This window comes from Vulpes vulpes, chromosome 16 (assembly GCF_048418805.1).
Source record: "Vulpes vulpes isolate BD-2025 chromosome 16, VulVul3, whole genome shotgun sequence".
Lineage (NCBI taxonomy): Eukaryota > Metazoa > Chordata > Mammalia > Carnivora > Canidae > Vulpes > Vulpes vulpes.
In genome coordinates this window covers 5,660,693-5,679,487 of record NC_132795.1, presented here as the reverse complement: position 1 = coordinate 5,679,487, position 18,795 = coordinate 5,660,693, and the positions used below count along the sequence as shown (strand labels likewise).

The window sequence follows — 18,795 nt, the reverse complement described above, 5'->3', positions numbered from 1 at the left end:
CCGTGCCACCCCACCCCACCCCCGCTTTCTCACCTTGTTAAAATGATCTCCTTCCACAGAAGCCTGAAGACACTGAAGTTGTCCCTGGCTAAGTGGAGATGATGGCTCCACTCCAGTGTGATCACATATTCTTCCCTCATCCTTTCTTGCAGTAATAACTGAACCAGGAGGCTCAGATTTGGGCACCCCATTCACCAGTCATCTACCCCCAGAACTTCAGGTCCTAAAGGACCAGCAGGTGCATCGACTGGCCCCCAAGGGCAATCGATCTCGAATCTTGCGACTTGCCTGTAAGCGCATGGCTGAGGAGGCCAAGCGGAAGGTATGTGAGACAGAGGGGACAGGTGACATGACTAGACTAGCGACTGGGGAAGCTGGAGAAGGAAGGTGAGAAAGGGCCATGAATAGAAATCATAATGCCTTGTGGCAACCACATGGTTTTGATGCCGTGTCTCCTGCCCACTTCCCACAGAAACACCAGAACACAGGACCTGCCCTTGAGCAAGAGGATAGGACCAGCAAGATGGCTTCTGGCACAGCCCCTCTGCCTAGACTAAGAGCCACTCCTCAGGAACCAGGCCTCATAGCTGGGATCTTGGCCTCAGAAATGAAGAGCAGCTGGGCTGAATGGGGGGCTGGAGAGACCCCCCCTGCACCTCGGTGAGGAAAGGATAGTCAGGGATTTGTAGGATGAGGTATCTTGTGGATTGATTTAAGCTAAAGCTAAAGCTTTAGCCAAAGCAAATACAACATGGTGCCATGGTGCCTAGCACCATTTAGCCACTGCCTAAATGGAGACAGGGCCCTGGGAGTCCAAGGCCTAGGTTCTTGAATTCTGATTCTGGATATTTTTCTGATTCATCAGGAATCAGAACTTTCCATTCTCTCTATGCCTTTATTAACTGAGAAAGAAAGAATTGTCTCCGTGCAGAAGGGAAGATTATTTGAGTTGCAAGCTCCAAGTGAAAACCGCCAAGGTAGACTTGAGAGTAAGATCCAAAGTGGAAGAGCAGTCAAGAATAAGTGTGTAGGGGTCAACATCCTGTCCTACAAGAGAGCTCTCCCCTATTCAATCCCGTATGGCTTATTCTTCATTCTTATCCTGGGCCTGGAGAGAGGGACATGTTCCTGAACCTCACAGGAACTCCTCCTACTCCCTGTTCCTCTGGCAGGGAAAACCAGATCACCCAGGATTGTGAACAAGCTGACCCAGAGCTGAGGCCAGAGGTGGTGGGCCAGCAGAGCATTGATGCAGTGGACCTAGAAAATGAGGTAAGCCCTAAGGGGCTCCGTTTGGCCTTGACCCTGCCGGGAGATGTTGGATCTGGGTTACAGTGATTCCCAACTATCCCAAGTATGAGCTCCCCTTGTGTGAAAAATTGCTTTTTTTATTATAATTTGTAGATTTTAATTGCATAGTGTCTGAACATATAATTATCAAAAATTGGAACACATAGGTAAAAATGAAGCCTTACCCCATCTGTAGACTTACCCCAATCCCAGAGGTGTCTGCTGTTATTAGTTTAGTCTTTCTTCTTCCAGACTTCGTGAATTTTTACATATATGTATATGCACACACAAATCTGCAGTTTGGCTGTTCTTACGTATCTGAGTTCACACCACGTATACTGTTGTACATTGTGCCTCACTTACCATATAACCTGTTTTGGAGAGCCTTCTACATCTGAACATGTAATTTTGGGGGGATTTTAACTTTTTATTTTTATTAAGTTTCAAACTTAATAATTGTGAGGAGGCCACAAAAAGTTCCTGTATCCCCTTCACACAAATTAACCCACTGTTAAAATGCTGCCATAGTTGCTTTGATTCTCTCTCTAGATATCTGCATACGGGTATATCTTTCTTGAGTCATTTTAGGGTCAGTTGCAATTATGTCCCTTTACTCCTAAGTACTTGAGCATATTTCTGAAGAATGAGACCATTAACCTACACCGTGACAGTACAATTACAGACGTCAGAAATTTAATGCGGATATAATTCTTTTACGTCATCTACAATCTGTATTCAAAGTTTGCCAGTTGCTCCAGTAATGTTCTCTATAGGGGAAAAAATTTTTTTCCCAGTCTATGCTCTAATCTGGTGTTACATATTGTGTTTAGTTGTTATACCTCATGAGTTTCCTTTATTCTGGAAGAGTTTCTAGTCTTTCTTTGTTTTTCATAACTGACAATTTTGAGGTATAGAGGCCAGTTATTTTATAGAATGTTCCTCAAATTCAATATTTCCTCCGGATGAGATTCGTTTATGTAGTTATGGTGGGAATACTACATAAGTGATACATCCCCCCTTCTACGCTCTTTTTATTTTTATTTTTTTAAAGAGAATTCTTTTCTTTTTTTAAGATTTTATTTATTTATTCATAGAGACACACACACACACAGAGAGGCAGAGACACAGGCAGAGGGAGAAGCAGGCTTCATGCAGAGAACCCGATGTGGGACTCAATCCAGGGTCTCCAGAATCATGCCCTGGGCTGCAGGCAGCGCTAAACCGCTGTGCCACCGGGGCTGCCCTCTACACTCTTTTTAATAACTTCATAATATTTCCTAAGATGGATGTGCCATGATTTATTATTCCCTTACTGATTGCCTTTATGACATTTCCAATTTTTTAAATTATAAACCATGTTGTAATAGACATATTTTTAGATATGTCTTTAAGAACACATGCCAGTATTCTCCAAGAGACTTTTCAAGACCCCTCAAGTGCTGTCAACTGTACCTTTTTAAACTGGTGGTTGGAAAAAATACATCTGTACCAAAGAATTCACTGGTTCTTGCATCTACTCCAATGATTCACCAGGTTGAGTGACCTCTTTTATTCCCCTATGCTTCAGGAGCCAGATAGCGACGACGAGTGGCAACACCTGCTAGAGACTGGTGAACCTGTGCCCATCCAACTGAAGGCCCCTCTCACTCTGCTGTGCAATCCTGACTTCTGCCAACGCATCCAGGGTCAGCTGCATGAGGCTGGAGGGCAGGTAACGGGCACAAGTAATAGGACTTTAGACTATTTTAGTCACAGATGAGGCATGAAAAAAACAGAAGAAAAAAGGTTTGTCCCTTTCCAATTCTCTTTCAATTCATCTGTTTAATTCAAGATTTTCTAAGCTCCTTTAGTAACACAGAACAGTCCTTGGCTCTCTAAAGTAAATAAATATTTTTTAAAAAGGAAGCACCTTGGTGGCTCAGTCGGTTGAGTGTCTGACTCTTGATTTCTGCTCAGGTCATGATCTCAGGGTTGAGAGACCTAGTCCAGCCTCAGGCTCCACATTCAGGAGGGAGTCTGCTTGAGATTCTCTTTCTCCCTCTGCCTCTCTGCCCCCTGTGCATGTAAGCTCGTGTGTGTGCTCTCTCTAATAAATACATAAATCTTAAAAAAAAGAAGAACAGGCCTCAATTTTTCTGAAGCAAAAAACATTCATCTAGAGCAAGGATGGGCAAACTTGGATGGTAAATGTTTTAGACATTGTAGAGCAAGAGGCAAAAATGGAGGATATTGTTAAGTCCTTCCATAATGAGAGAAAGCTCTCTTCCACATAATTTTATTGATGAAATTAAAGTATAGATATAGTAAGTATGTAAGAGCTTCTAACATAGATATACTAATGAGAAGAATGAGATTCTTTTTTAAAGGATAGCATTTTAATTTGCATTCATAATTAGTGTTTTTTTCTTACAAGGGCTTTCCTTTTCTGAAACACCATGTTCTTCCTTGCCAGGAACTCACCAAAATATATTGCCTGCATCTCTTTCCTTCTCTTTTCCTTAAAGGTTTTTTTTTGTTTTTGGTTTTTTTTTTTAGTGCATTTTAGAAAATGTACCAAATTGTGAAACCATCACTATAATATATTTTTAGAATATTTTTATCTCTCCATTAAGATCCCTCATACCCATTTACAGTTAATTATCAGTCCCAACCCTGGCCTCAGGCCCCTACTTTCTGTCTCATAGATTTGCCTTTGCTGGACCTAAATGGAATCATAAAAATATACAGTCTTTATATTTGGTTCCTTTCATGTAGTAGAATGTTTTTGAGGTTTGTTCTTCTTGTGAGGTGTATCAATACTTCATTTCTCTTTGTTGCTGATTAGAATTCCATCATATGGATGTATCACATTTTGTTTATTCACTCACTAGTTGATGGACATTTGAATTGTTTCCACTTTTTGGCTTTTGTGAATAACTTTGCCATTCAGGACATTCACGTGGAAGTCTTTGTGTGCATACATTTTCGTTTTTCTTTCTTGGATACCTAAGAATTGCTGGGTTGTATGGTAATTTATATTTATCATTTTAAGAAGCTGCTAAACTATTTTCCAAAGTGGCTGTCTCATTTTGCATTCCCACCAGCACTGTGTGAAGGTCTCTGTTTCTCCATGTTCTTGCCAACATATATTATTGTTTGTCTTTTTATCACAGCCATTCTAGTGAATGTGAAATAGTGTCTTATTGTCATTTTAATTTGAGTTTTGCTAATAACTAATGAGGATCTTTTCATGTGCTTATTAGCTCTTTGTATTTCTTCTTTGGCGAAATATCCATTCAGTCATTTTGCTCATTTTTAAATCTGGTTGTTTGTCTCTTTGAGTTTTAAGAGTTCTTTGTATATTCTGGGTAGGAGACCTTTATCAGATATATGGTTTGCAAATATTTTCTCCCAGGCTCTGATTTGTCTTTTTATTTTCTTTCATAAGAGTGTTTTTTGAAGCACAAAGGTTTTGAATTTTGATGATGTCCAATTACCATTTTTCTTTTTCTTTTGTGGATTATGCTTTTGGTGTTAGAGGAAAGAATTCTTTTCCAAACCCAAAGTCTGGAAGACTTTTCTCCCATGTTTTTTCTAAAAGTTTTTTAGTTGGAGCTCTAATATTTTTGTCTCTGGCCCATTTTGAGTTACTTTCTATGTATAATGTGAGGTAGGGATCTAAGTTCATCTCTCTGCATGTGGCTATACAGCATCCATGGTCTAAGGCACCCTTTTCCTCATTGAATTGCCTTGGCACTGTGCACCTCCCTCTGGCCCTTCCGTGCTGTCCTCGCTGTCCTCACAGTGTTGGGTAACTTAAATTGGGCAGCCCCAGTGGCACAGCCGTTTAGCGCCGCCTGCAGCCCAGGGCGTGATCCTGGAGACCCTGGATGAGTCCCACATCAGGCTCCCTGCATGGAGCCTGCTTCTCGTTCTGCCTGTGTCTCTGCCTCTCTCTCTTTCTCTCTCTCTCTCTCTCTCTCTCTCTCTCTCTCGTCTCTCATGAATAAATAAAATCTTTTTTAAAAAAATAGGGAGGCAGGTGAAAAGCTCTGCCTCCAGGGTAAAACTTCGGAGTTTGAATTCCAGCCGAACTACTCTTTAGCTGTGTGATAATTGACTCCTTACTTAACCTTCCTACAGACTTTAATCTTCTCATCTGTAAAATGGATAATTGTGTTTACTGAGCAGGTTATTGTAAAAGAGTAAATGAACAAATAAGTGAAAAGATTTAGAAACAGTAAATGACATGTTATAAAGCACTTGATGTAAATGTTATTCTCTTTTGAAGAGTGACTTTTTGTTTTTATTTTAATTTTTTTTAAGGATTTTATTTATTTATTCATGAGACACAGAGAGAGAAAGAGAGGCAGAGACACAGGCAGAGGGAGAAGCAGCAGGCTCCATGCAGGGAGCCCGATGTGGGACTTGATCCTGGGTCTACAGGATCACACCCTGGGCTGAAGGTGGCGCTAAACCGCCGAGCCACCCAGGGATCCCGAAGAGTGACTTTTTAAAAAGAATAACCGTGTTTGTTTGTTTTAAAATTTTATTTATTTATTCAGGAGAGACACAGAGAGGCAGAGACCTAGGCAGAGGGAGAAGCAGGCCCCCTGTGGGGAGCCCCATGTGGGACTTGATCCGAGGACCCCAAGATCACTACCTGAGGCAAAGGCAATTGCTCAGCCACTGAGCCACCCAGGTGCCCCTAAAGAATAACTGTTTAAGAGTATCATACTGCCCTTACCTTGCAGGTTGTATAAAAATAAGTGACAGACTGGATTTGGCCTGTGAGTCATAGTCAAGTTTTGATCTAGAGTTAAGATAATACTATTTTATCTGTCTGGAGTTGAAGGACATTATTTTATGTCTGTTGGTTTTAATCTTTGGAAGTATGTGTGTGTGCATGCATGTTTAAGGTGAAGGGCTGGAGAAGGAAGGGAGCAGATAGGGATAACACTAGGTCTGACAGAGATTTAGGGGAGGCCCCCTTTCCATTGGTCCCTGCTGTTGTAAGTCAGGTGACCTGTCCATCTATATTTCTTTTCCCTGGCACTGTTTCCCTTTTTCTGTGGTCTCCCTCTCTGGGTTTTGGAGTCCCAAAGAAAGGAGTGAGAACATTTGGTCTGCTTTGCCAACTCCTTGGAGGACACTGGTATTTGTGACTTTCCTTTTCCCTCTGATAATAGCAATTACTGTCTGTTTCCCTCATGTCACCCAGATCCTGAAAGATGTGCTGGAGGACGCTTCCCATATCCTTCCTGCACTTCGGGTCCTGAGCAGTCTTCTATCCAGCTGCAGCGACTCTGTTCCCTTGTACTCCTTCTGCCGTGAGGCAGGGCTCCCCGGGCTCCTGCTCAGCCTGCTCAGACACAGCCAAGAGAGCAACAGTATCCAGCAGGTAAGCACGGGGCCAGGAGCCTCGCAAGACTTACAGAAATTTCTTCACTTTCCATGTCTCTTCTTCCAAGTGTTGCTTCTATTCGGGCCCCACCGGGTTTTTTTGTTTGTTTGTTTGTTTGTTTTTAAGATTTTATTTATTTGACAGCACACAGCAGAGGGAGCTGCAGGCAGAGGGAGAGGTAGAAGCAGGCTCCCCACTGAGCAGGGAGCCCGATATGGGGCTCCATCTCAGGACTCTGGGATCACGACCTGAGCCAAAGGCAGATGCTCAACTGACAGAGACAGCCAGGTGCCCGGCCCCCAGCCTTTTATTTTCTTTTCTCCTGTGCAGTTAGTAGATCACGAGTTGCAAACGCCACTGGCTTCTGAGGCCAGACAGATCACGTCAGTCAGCGAAGTAGACTGTATGACTCTATGAATAATGGGAAACATGATAAACTGGAGAGCTCGAGCCCAGTCTGAATGGGACATCCCCTCAGCTCCAGCTCACTGTTGCCACACAAGAACATGGGCCCAATATTGCTAGATCTTCCAGTTTTCTAAGAAAAGCAAGAAATCCAGATGTATATGCACAGTTTCCCAAAAGGTAGAGCGCTGCGTTTTGGAACGTCAAATCCTAGGCTTTCATTGACCCAATTTTATGGAAACAAAAGTATGGAAATTCAGAGATTCACCTACTCATACACAGGCACTAAGTTGTACGTGGTCACAGGGATGATGAGTAGAGGAGCTAGGGTTGAGGCTCCCGGGTGCTGGTGCTGAGCTGAGAGGGCAGGATACTGAAATGTTTCCTGGTAGAAGGAGGTGCCCGGCGAGGCCTGGCAAGACTCCGCTTATCTCAGCAGGCAACAGAAGGGGGAGCCAGGCTCTGGGCAGCCGGGGGCTCCACCCTGCCCTCCAGAGGGCATGGGCTCCTGCTCCGACGGGGTCCCCAGGCCACCCCAGGGGCCCCCGCACCTCTGCGTGCCCCAGAAGTGGGGCTCCCGGGGACAACCCATTATTGGGATCATCGTAACAGCCAGGAGCCCTCCACCTCCCCGAGCCGCCCTCATTGTCCGTGCCCTTCCTTCTCCTCCTTTAAGCTGGCACCGGCTTTATTAATATTTGAATTCTAATGGCTAATACTTTAAATTAAGGTAGCATTTATAAATACTTTATAGTCCATGAATAATTGACCAAATTTAGTATTGTCATAACTCATAGTAAATTATTGATCCACGGAGAATAAAAAAAAAAAAGGCAGCTAGAAGCTGCTTTCTGTTCATGAGTATTAACCTTGAGTGTTATTAAAGAATTTAGAAAAGAATTTGAGCTATTTTGAAAAAATAGAGCCTCCTAAACCCTCTAAATGCTCTCAGGCCAGACAGGACACATTTTCAGGCTGCTTTTGGCCATTGGCTACCAGTTTGTTACCTCTAGATTTCCCCTCTTTTTCTGGACACTCTATTCCCTCTGCCCCTTCCTGTTTGGTCAATGTGACTGGATATCAGACCAGTTTTTTTTTAAACTGTTTTTTCTATTTTGTCTCCATCTCCTACATCGCTCTTACTCTCTGTCCTCTTCCCTGGCAGCAATGTTGGTATGGGACCTTCCTACGGGACCTGATGGCTGTGATTCAGGCCTACTTTGCCTGTACCTTCAATCTGGAGAGGAGCCAGACAGGTGACAGGTGGGATGAGAGCCAGTTTTGCTTCGTTGGTTGCTTTGGCTACAATGTCTATCCCAATTTCTTCCCCTATCATGAAAAGGCTGAGTAAGGAGAAGATGACAGGTTAGGGATGAGCTCATCCCTGAGAGTCTAGCTAATCTTCCTAAGGACCCTGAGACCCACTCCAAGACTTGCAGGTTCTAAGGGTCATGAGACAGTAAATGGAAGGGGTCACAGTATGAATAATCTCGAGAAAATAGCAAAGAAGGGGCTAGAAGGGCATGTATGTAAGACTGTGTGTATATTTAGCAGGGGAGAGGGGATGGAGCATTCTGAGATTTTCCTCTTCAGAGATTCTCCTATCTTCCCAGAATTGACCTATTTACCACATGTGGGCTTTTAGAGAGATGGGCTATTTTTTCCCAGCCTACAGGTATTTCAGGAGGCTGCCAACCTCTTTCTGGACCAGTTGGGGAAACTGCTGGCCCAACCAGATGACTCTAAGCAAACTTTGCGGAGGGATAGCCTTATGGTAATCTACTCCTTAGTCCAGATTTTTGTCTTTGATGTCTTTCCCCATGTTTCTCCCTTTTCCTTTCTTATAACTGCATGGGGTTGGATCAAGGTAATACAAGCATTTACTGACTTTGTGCCATGTGAAGAGAAAGTCCCCATCCTCAAGGGACTAGAAGTAGTCTAGTAGGGGAAATGAAAAATGATCAAGGACTACATTAGTGTGGAAAGTACATTAGAACTTATATAAAACTTGCATAAAATACAGAAGCGCCACTGAAGAAGATACAATTAATGCTACTTGGGGAGTCCTAGAAGTCTTGAAGGAAATCATCTTTGCTAGAATTTGAAGAGCACATAGAAATTTGCCAGGTGGATGAGGCAGGAAGTAGGGAGGACATTCCAGGCAGAAGGAACAGCGTACATAAAGGTCCAGAAGTATTAAGCACTGTTCCCTGTTTTAGGGAACCACGTGTAGAAGTATTCCTTTTCGAAGAGATTGCAGATGAGCTAGTTTCTCAAACTTATTTGTCCTGTGGACTAGTAAGCTAGTGAGTTCTCACCTCTGGACTCTGGAGATGAGGGCCAGGAGAACAGAAGATTGAACAAGAAGATACCTAAGTTCTAACTTATGTCAGAGGAGACAGAGAGGAACATCAGCAAAGAAGTAAACAATTGCCTAGTTGTTGTTCAAACTGGCAATGAGGGGACACAGATCTGAGCTGCACTTCTGCCTCCAGCGAGCAGTCCATTCAGACTCTTCTAGTCTGAGAGCCTATTTTAACCTCCTTCACCCTCTCAAGTCAGGAAGCTTTTCCAATGTCTAACCTAAATTTTGGCTATCAGTGACTCATGTTACTGGCCGGCATTTATCATATATGTCACTGTGCAGCGAGTGCATAGGGAATTTGGAATAAACCCCCCACCTCCCGAAATTCTGAACCAGTAGTACTAGGTTGGGAGGGGCCCAGGAATCCCTAGGAATTCTCATACTCATGGTCTGCAGATAACACTTTGAGAAACATCATCTGGGAGGCAGTTGATCAAAGAATAGAAGGGTTGACACCTAAAATTGCCATCCTTGAAACATGAAGGTGATTATTAATGCATTTTCTATGCAAAGAATACTTAGAATGTCACAGCGGGTCCCTCTGGGTTTTCTCTTTTTTTCTCAGGTTCTCTAGGGGATTCTTGCTCCTTACCCAGTCAGTCTGCTGCCCTAACGTCAACCCTGCCTTTGTCACCCTTAGTGCTTTACTGTTCTGTGTGAAGCCATGGATGGGAACAGCTGGACCGTCTCCAAAGCCTTTTACTCCAGCCTGCTGACAACGCAGCGGGCGGTGCTGGATGGGCTTCTTCACGGTTTGACAGTCCCCCAGCTCTCTTTCCACACACCCCCAGGTAACCAGGGGTGTGTGGTTCACTTGACTCGAGAGTAACTCTGGCTCTGCCCTCCCAACTGTCATTGTCTCAAACAGTGCCTGACATTTAGTGAGTGCTCAGTAACTAACTGTGCACTGAAAGAATGAATGGTGATCTGAGAGAAATAACCAGGTCCTACCCTCCGTTCTTCGCCTTTCTCTATAGGAGCCCCCCAAGTGAGCCAGCCACTGCGGGAGCAGAGTGAGGATCTGCCTGGAGCCCTGTCCTCTGCGCTGGCAGCCATATGTACTGCTCCTGTGGGGCTGCCCAGCTGCTGGGAGGCCAAGGAGCAGGTCTGAGCTGCAGTTTTTGGTTCCTCTCATCCATGCTGCTGGAGATGAGGAAGCTGGCCTCAGTTTCTTAGAAAGGCAGAAAAATGAGCATTCATGCTTCCCCTTACTCTGTATCTCCAGAAACAGACGCTCCCACCCTGGGTCTGCGCCACTTTTAGAACATGATGTCACCAAAACCCCAAAGCTCTTGGCTAGCTGGTTAGAGAGCTCAGTGACAAACTGCCCATGTGGCAGAGTGGCTGCTCTGAAGCCGCCTATGATGCTTCCTCAAGGGCTTAGGATTTATATTTCCTGTTCCCTTTTGGCCAGTAACACTTTCCTCTGTACCTGCCCATACTGAGGCTAAACTAGGCCATGACCATTGGTTCTCCATTGGCCATGACGACTGGGGATGGGATGGGGTCTGAGGTTCCTGGTGAACCTGGGGGAGAGTGACTACCAAGGGGTCAAGAGTCCTGATTCATTGGAGATAGGAGAGAAATAGTATTGGAATCAGGAATGGGATGGAGGCTTCAGGTGTGTCCCTACAGATCTCTAGGCATTTGGCGAACCAGCTCAGTGAAGACAGCAACCAACTGAGGCCATCCCTCATCTCTGGCTTGCAGCATCCCATCCTGTGCCTACACCTTCTCAAGGTACAGCCTGTCCAAAACTCTTGGGATTTCATATTTCTTTTCTTTTCTTTTCTTTTCTTTTCTTTTCTTTTCTTTTCTTTTCTTTTCTTTTTTCTTTTCTTTTCTTTTCTTCTTTCTTTTCTTTTCTTTTTTCTTTTTTTTTCTTTTCTTTTTCTTTTCTTTTTCTTTTCTCTTTTCTTTTCTTTTCTTTTCTTTTCTTTTCTTTTCTTTTCTTTTCTTTTCTTTTCTTTTCTTTTCTTTCAGAAGGGACAGAGGGAGAGGGAAAGAGAGAATCTTCAGCAGGCTCCATGCCCAACACAGAGCCCAACATGGGACTGGATCTCACAACCCTGAGATCCTGACCCAAGCTGGAATCAAGAGTCAGGCGCTTAACCAACTGAGCCCCCCAGGCACCCCCAGATTTCTTTTTAATCCCTAGGACTAAGACAGAAAGAGAAAGACACTGAGAGAGACAAGAGACCCCATAGGGTCCCTTTCTGCTTTTAAATCTATTCCACTGAGATGGCCCCACTGTTCGCCAGTCCTCATCAGAACAGAGAAGTAGCCCAATCTCAGTGTCTTCTAGCAAGAGTGGGATGGGCCTGAACTTCTCTAACACCTCAGTGTGGATACTAGATCCGTTGAGTGGCTAGCCTGCTTCTCAGCTGAGCCTTCCAATCTAGTTGCCTGGGGGCCATTTGGCCTCACTGACAGACTGCTTTGCACTCTCTTAGGTTCTCTACTCATGCTGCCACATCAGTGAGCGCCTGTGCCATCTTCTAGGGCAAGAGCCCTTGGCCTTGGAGTCACTGTTGATGTTGGTCCAGGGGAAGGTAGGCCAGCAACACAGGCAGGTATATTGTGGTGGCTCCACTGCCTCAATCAGAAGTTGCTCTGCTATCTTGATTGCCTTTGTAGGTAAAGGTTGTGGATTGGGAAGAGTCTACTGAAGTGGCTCTCTACCTCCTCTCCCTTCTTGTCCTTCAGCTGCAAGATCTGCCTCCTGGGTAAGTCAAAAAGTGGGATCTCTCCGCTGGAATCTCCCATCCCCATTGCTCACCCTTATGTAGAATATGGGGAATGGCACCTTGTAGCCTCCCCTTAGGAGGGATTGGGATAGAGTGAAGTCTTCTCTACAAAGAATAGACCTAGATTCCCACCAACTTTGTGCCAACCTACATGGAGAGTGCTGTCCAGCAGGGAGGGAGGCCATCCCCCTGCCTCCTTTCACTCAGCTGCACCCTTTGATGTGTCTCCTTTTTCCAGAATGGAGAAGCTAGGCAATGAGATTGCTACTCTCTTTACTCATTCACACATCGTCTCTCTTGTGGTGAGTTTTCAACTTTCCTCTTCCTCCCCTTTTTGCCCTGCCATCCAGCTCTTCTGGAGCACAGACATCACTGTGTCATTAGCAGCAGGTATGACGCATATTCCGTGGCGCCATATGGAGACATAAATCCTCTGTCTTGACTGCTGTGCCAATTCAGACATTCCTTCTCCTCTGACTCCCCCCAGAGTGCAGCAGCCTGTCTATTGGGACAACTTGGGCAGCAAGGGGTGACCTTCGACCTCCAGCCTGTGGAGTGGATTGCTGCAGCCTCACACGCTCTGTCTGCCCCTGCGGAGGTGAGATAGCCCAGGGAGGACACAGACCCAGTGCTCCTGTCAGGGGAGGAGACTGAAGCACCAGCATGACTGGGGCAAACCAAACAGTTGGAAAGGAGCCATGGAGTCTTTCCTTTCCTGTCTGTCTGTTCCCAGATCACAGCCCCTCTGAGCCCAGACTGGCAGGCAAAGAAGGAGAGGGAAGGGGACCCGAGTTACCAGAGGATGTGGTTTCCCTGTGTACCTCACTCCCTTCCTCCGGGAGCTCCTGCTCCTGTTGTTAAGATCTTTTCCAAAGCTTCATCCCTTCCCCTCAGATGGCAGATTGTGCTCCCTGTCCCCCACCCCACCACCCCGCCTTCTCCTCAACCAAGTTGGAAAAGGTAGCTGGTGTCCTGAGAACTCTTCACAAATCCTGTCCACTCTGTAGCCTCTTTTCCACTTTCTCCTTTTTCTAGGCCCTTCCCCACTCTCCTTTTTAGATACTTTGGAACCCACCTGTCTCTCATTTTGTAAAAAGGATAGACTTTGGATTCAAATGATCATTTTTATAGGTGCAGAATTCTTTAGAACTCAGAAAATGTTTCACATGTTATCCCATGACACGCTGGAGAGAGACACGTGAGATGTAATGGTACTGACCTGCTTCCCCTAGGTGAAGTGGAACTTCAGAGAGGTGGTGGCAGTAGTGATGGTACTTCCTTTCATCCAGGAGCCCCGGTCAGTAACCTGGGAGTCATCAGAGACTGTGCCCTCTGCTCCATTATTCCCCCACCTAGATGGTTCCCCTGGGTTCCCTGTGTTCTGCCTTCCTGTCATGTCTCCAATCTTTTTTTTTGCCTGCCACCGTCGTTGCCCTGCCTTAGCTTATGTGCACATCATCTGTCTTGCACCATGGCACTTGCCTGCCAAAGGATCTCTTGTCTAGACTCTCTCCTCTCCAGTTTATTCTCTTCACTGCCACCAGAATGAGCTTTCTTAAAAGTCTACTCATTTATTCAACCAGTAAGTATTTAGCACAGAAACACGTATTGAGTACCAGTTGAGTACCAGATGCTATCCTGGGCACTGAGGGTATAGCAGTGAATAGAAGAGGTGAAAATCTTGCCTATGGGGATCTTGCATAAGTCCTCAGTGGCTTCCCACCACTTCCAGGATAAAATTCAGACTCCTTTACCATTTACTCAGAGCTCATCTGTTACCTCTGGGCTCTATAATCCTACTATACCCAGACTTACCACTTCTAGAATTTATTCTCATCCTTCATAAGCTACTTTATTTGTGCTATGAGTTCTATTTGGAATGCTGTTCCTTCCTACTACCTCCTTCTCTTGACTGGCTTTTAGACTTTCAATTCATCCGTGTTCTACCTCCAGAAGGCAGAGTTAGGTCCTCTCAACTATGTCTCCACCCCCATCCCAACCCCAGACTGTGTGTCTTTGGGGCAGAAGTAGTCATTGAATGAATAGTCAGGAGCCAAGGCTCCAAAGTCCATAAGAGTTCTCCCCACTGCCCCAGGTTGAGGAAGAGCTCTTTCTGCCTGACCGGGAGTTGCATGCACAGGTTCATGAGGCATCCCCTTCATCTCTCCCAGGGATCTGCATTCTTCCTGCTTCTCTCCAATAGGTCCGGCTGATTCCACCAGGTTGCTGTGGCTTCTATGATGGCCTCCTCATCCTCCTGCTACAGCTTCTCACCCAGGTATGGGGGCATCCTAGGTTGGATGGAAAGGCAGGAGAGAGAAACTAGGTATTTTGATGAACCGCTAGACAATAGGAATGAAGAAGCAACCCACACTTACCTCGTCAGTCATACTTGGTGCCTGTGATAGCCTTAAAATGGGACCTCCCCACGCTCAGCACAGATTTCCTTTCTAAGAAATCACAGCTGCATCCCTCAGGATTCAGTGGGGGAGGAGAGCTGTAATTCCCTGGCTTTCAGCAGACACACACATGGGTCAAGATGTGATAAGAAAGGAAACTAACAGGGAACTCCCAGGTTGTTGAGAAAACAGAGGAATTATTTCTGGGACTGCCTTTCCTTATAGGTCAGGGATGAGAGTGAAAAAAAAAAAAAGCACTTTGAGGCCTGACTTTGACCTCCCTACCCACCCTCCTTTAATTTCATTTCCAGCCAGGAAAGGGTAGCCTGTTAAGGGACGTGGCTGACTCAGAAATATGGACCGTTCTGTGGCACCGGTTCTCAATGGCTCTGAGGCTGCCTGAGGAGGTGTCTCCACAGGAAGAGGAGCCATCACTATCCAGGCCACAAAGCCCAGAGCCAGACTGGACGCTGATCTCACCCCAAGGTATCTTTCCATCCGCATGGCCTCCATTGTGAGACCAAAGTCTTGATCTCTCTTCAAGAAGAGGCAGACTAGGGACGCCCAGGTGGCTCAGTGGTTGAGCATCCACCTTTGGCCCAGGGCGTGATCCTGGAGTCCCGGAATCGAGTCCCATGTCTCCCTCTGCCTGTGTCTCTGCCTCTCTCTCTCTCTCTCTGTCTCTCATAAAGAAATAAAATAAAATCTTAAAAAAAAAAAAAAAAAGAAGAAGAGGCAGACTAGCACTGGGTTAGCCCATGGAGATTGCTGCGGCCGCTGCTACCAGGGCAGAGGACGGAGTGGGATATGCTGGGTAGGAAAGGTACTAAATAGGTGGGAGCCCCGGGAGCCCTGGAGAAGCAGGAGCACCTGGGCCTCTTGCCTGCTCCACGGGGTCTCCATTCTTGGTGTTTTCAGGCATGGCAGCCCTGCTGAGTCTGGCCGTGGCCACCTTCACCCAGGAGCCCCAGTTATGCCTGAGCCACCTGTCGCAGCGTGGAAGTATCCTCATGTCCACTCTGAACCACCTGCTTTCCCCCAGCTTCCTGCGTCAGCTGGGCCGGGCGTAAGTTTGAGCAAGAGGAGGGAGACCCGATGGTCCAGAGAGTCTGCAGTGCAGGGTGGGGGATGAGGAGGGCTAGGCAGGAGAGCCGTAGCTGACAGGTTGAGCTGTGAGGCAAGCCATGGCACTGAGGAGGGTGGGGAGTGGGAGCAGACTTGGATTTGAGGAGGGGCAGAGAATGGTAAAAGGGTAGGTAAGCTGCACCTGGTAAATCCTCCCACACTGCCCTCTTTAGGCCTCAGGGGGCTGAGTTTCTGCCTGTCGTGGTGCTCTCTGTCTGCCAGCTCCTCTGCTTCCCCTTCGCCCTGGATGTGGATGCCGACCTCTTCAGAGGTGTCTTGGCTGACTTTGTGGACTCAGAAGTTGCGGCCCACCTGCTGCAGGTACTTGGGAAGCTCCTTAGGCACGAAGGTGGAGATGGCCAACCCTGTGTACTCTTATTGACTTGCTGACAGCTCCAGGGCTTTCCTGGGCCCCTAGAACAGCAGAGGATCTGGCTTCATCTAAGAGTTGGGAGTGGAGAAAGCATTCAGATCTGAGCAGAGAGCATTGGTTGGAGCTGGGTCTGGCACTGCCACTCTCCACCAGTCCCTCATCTGGATCAGTTGGAGCTCCTGGGGAGGACATCCCAGTCAAGGCACTGGAGACCCAGCTCAGCCAGGAATCACTTCTCTGGCAATTCTTGGCATGAAGCAGTGGGCCTTTGAAGGCCAAGACTGAGTACTTGCAGAGCAAGGAATGATCTTGCACTTGTTCTCCTGGGCTCCACAGTGTCTCACGTGGAGGGCTTGGGTCAGGTCTTCCAGTTCTCTGTGGTCTTTCCCAGCATAGCTTGGCTTTTCTCTCTGCCAGATCTTGGGTTCCTTCTAGCTACCTCGCTGCAGTGAGTGCTCCAACTCCCTGAACCACTTTTGCCTGCTACCCTGCCCCTCTCTTTCCAGGTCTGCTGCCACCATCTTCCGTTGCCTCAAGTCGAGTTGCCTGTCAGCCTCCTCACACGCCTGGCCCTCACGGATCTCACGTCTCTCAACCAGTTTGTGAACACAGTGGCTGCTTCCCCTAGAACTGTCATCTCCTTCCTCTCAGTTGCCCTCCTGGGTGACCAGCCACTGCTAACCTCTGACCTTCTTTCCTTGCTGGCCCACACAGCCCGAGTGTTGTCTCCTAGCCACTTGTCCTTTATCCAAGAACTCCTGGCCGGCTCCGATGAGTCCTATCGGCCCCTGCGCAGTCTCCTGGGCCACCCAGAGCATTCTGTGCGGGCCCGCACTTATGGGCTCCTGGGACACTTACTGCAACACAGCATGGCCCTGCGTGGGGCGCTGCAGAGCCAGGCCGGGCTGCTCAACCTTCTGCTATTGGGGCTTGGAGACAAGGACCCTGCGGTGCGGCGCAGTGCCAGTTTTGCTGTGGGCAATGCAGCCTACCAAGCTGGTCCCCTGGGACCTGCCTTGGCCGCCGCGGTACCTGGTATGACCCAGCTGCTGGAAGATCCTCAGGCAGGCATCCGGCGCAATGCCGTGTCTGCTCTGGGGAACCTGGGGCCTGAGGGGTTGGGGGCGGAGCTGTTACAGTACCAAGTACCCCAGCGGCTCCTAGAAATGGCATGTGGAGACCCCCAGCTGAATGTGAAGGAAGCTGCCCTCATTGCCCTCCGGAGCCTCCAACAGGAGCCCTGCATCCATCAGGTACACCCACGGGGATTCGTGGACCAGGACGATGGGGTTGTATTTCACAATGTTTTTCTGAGATAGTCTTTAAGGAATTGGGACACCCAGAAACCCCCCGTTGGGAAGCGGGAGATGTCTGGGCAGTGTGCTGGAGATAAGTTTGCCATCTCCCACCTTCCACCCTGGAGAAGGGAAGGAGTGTGGGAGGAGCTCCAATGAGTGGGAAATTCCTGGGATCCCAAGAACCAGGGTTTCTATCTCCTCGAGGCTGTGTGGACAGAGTTGAGGGCACAGCAGGCTATGTTGAGGCATAGAGAGATTTCATTCTGGGGGCCATTAAGTGGCTGTCTTTTTTTTAGCACTTACCATGTGACAAGCAGCATGCTAAGCATTTTACCTTTATTATCTGCTTTAAGCTATTATATTCCTTATTTTGCAGGTGAGGGCACTAAGAATTTAAGAACTTATTCAAGTTACAAAGCTAGTTTGGGAGACTGGACTTCTGAGCTCAAGAGTCTGAGTCCTGAGCTCATACCTTAACCACTGCTTTATTTTGCTTTTTCTGCTGAGTACATCAAGTAGCTGAATGGAAATCACACGTCCACGTCCAAATTGTAATAGTGCAATGTGGTAGCATTGGATGGCTCATGCAGGACAGACAGTTTGACAGGATGGTGACGATATCAATTATAGGATTTTTCTGGCAGTCCTTGTGGGGAAATAATGAAAGGGATTCCCGGAGGTAATGAGGTTAAGGCCCACTGGTCAGGCTCTACGACTGGGAATCGTACTTTGTGATGAGCTGTCACTGCTGCATGGATTACCCTTTCTGGGGACAAGTGCACGGATCCCTCAGTGCCTCGGTTTCATGGTATATCACCAAAGTGAACAGGAGTAGACCTCTGGTCCTGCTGAGCCCCGTCTCCACGGTTTCTCTTAACCCCACCCGATCTGGATGGAGTCCCTGGTTTCCTTTTCTTTGTTTTCTAGGGTGGGAATTGTTGGGCCACATGAGAGTCCTCTGTGTGCCGTATTCCGTCATCTGCTCTCTGTCCCACAGGTGCTGGTGTCCCTGGGGGCCAGTGAGCGATTGGCCATGCTTTCTCTGGGCAATCAGTTACTGGTGCACAGCAGCCCCCGGCCTGCCTCTGCCAGACACTGCAGGAAACTCATTCACCTCCTGAGGCCAACCCACAGCACATGACCTCAGAGTACTGTGTCCAGCCTCCAGCCTGTTTGCCCCCTTATTGCCAACTTCTCCTTTTTCTACTGTACAAGCCACCAACTCAACCAAGAGCTAAAGAGACTTAAAAAAAAAAAAAAAAGAGAGAGAGAGATAAGCTGCAAGTCAACTGATTTGCGAACGAGAAACTAGAAGAGATTTATGTATAAAGCTCCTCCCTCCCTCCCTCCATCCCTCCTCCCCAGATTCAGGATGATTTCAACCAGTAAACTTCATTGCTGTTGGTGCCA

At 47.0% G+C, this 18,795-nt stretch overlaps 1 protein-coding gene across 16 annotated transcripts in view; it reads left to right on the top strand.

The window, feature by feature from the left end:
• The window catches only part of STK36 (serine/threonine kinase 36), a 24,921-nt gene extending 6,126 nt beyond the window's left edge, over positions 1–18,795 (top strand). For 11 of the 16 annotated variants that reach the window (XM_072742933.1, XM_026002151.2, XM_072742935.1 and 8 more), the window contains 20 exons: positions 153–322; positions 473–660; positions 1,173–1,272; positions 2,858–3,001; positions 6,491–6,670; positions 8,244–8,341; positions 8,747–8,852; positions 10,084–10,234; positions 10,421–10,548; positions 11,079–11,183; positions 11,897–11,995; positions 12,081–12,169; positions 12,429–12,492; positions 12,678–12,788; positions 14,394–14,468; positions 14,901–15,075; positions 15,508–15,655; positions 15,888–16,035; positions 16,594–17,340; positions 18,383–18,795. In XM_072742933.1, coding sequence (XP_072599034.1) covers positions 153–322; positions 473–660; positions 1,173–1,272; positions 2,858–3,001; positions 6,491–6,670; positions 8,244–8,341; positions 8,747–8,852; positions 10,084–10,234; positions 10,421–10,548; positions 11,079–11,183; positions 11,897–11,995; positions 12,081–12,169; positions 12,429–12,492; positions 12,678–12,788; positions 14,394–14,468; positions 14,901–15,075; positions 15,508–15,655; positions 15,888–16,035; positions 16,594–17,340; positions 18,383–18,526 — 3,170 coding nt within the window. In that variant the 3' untranslated portion in view covers positions 18,527–18,795. The remainder of the gene's footprint in view (positions 1–152; positions 323–472; positions 661–1,172; positions 1,273–2,857; positions 3,002–6,490; positions 6,671–8,243; positions 8,342–8,746; positions 8,853–10,083; positions 10,235–10,420; positions 10,549–11,078; positions 11,184–11,896; positions 11,996–12,080; positions 12,170–12,428; positions 12,493–12,677; positions 12,789–14,393; positions 14,469–14,900; positions 15,076–15,507; positions 15,656–15,887; positions 16,036–16,593; positions 17,341–18,382) is intronic. The other 5 variants (XM_072742940.1, XM_072742941.1, XM_072742939.1 and 2 more) reach the window with 1 other exon arrangement.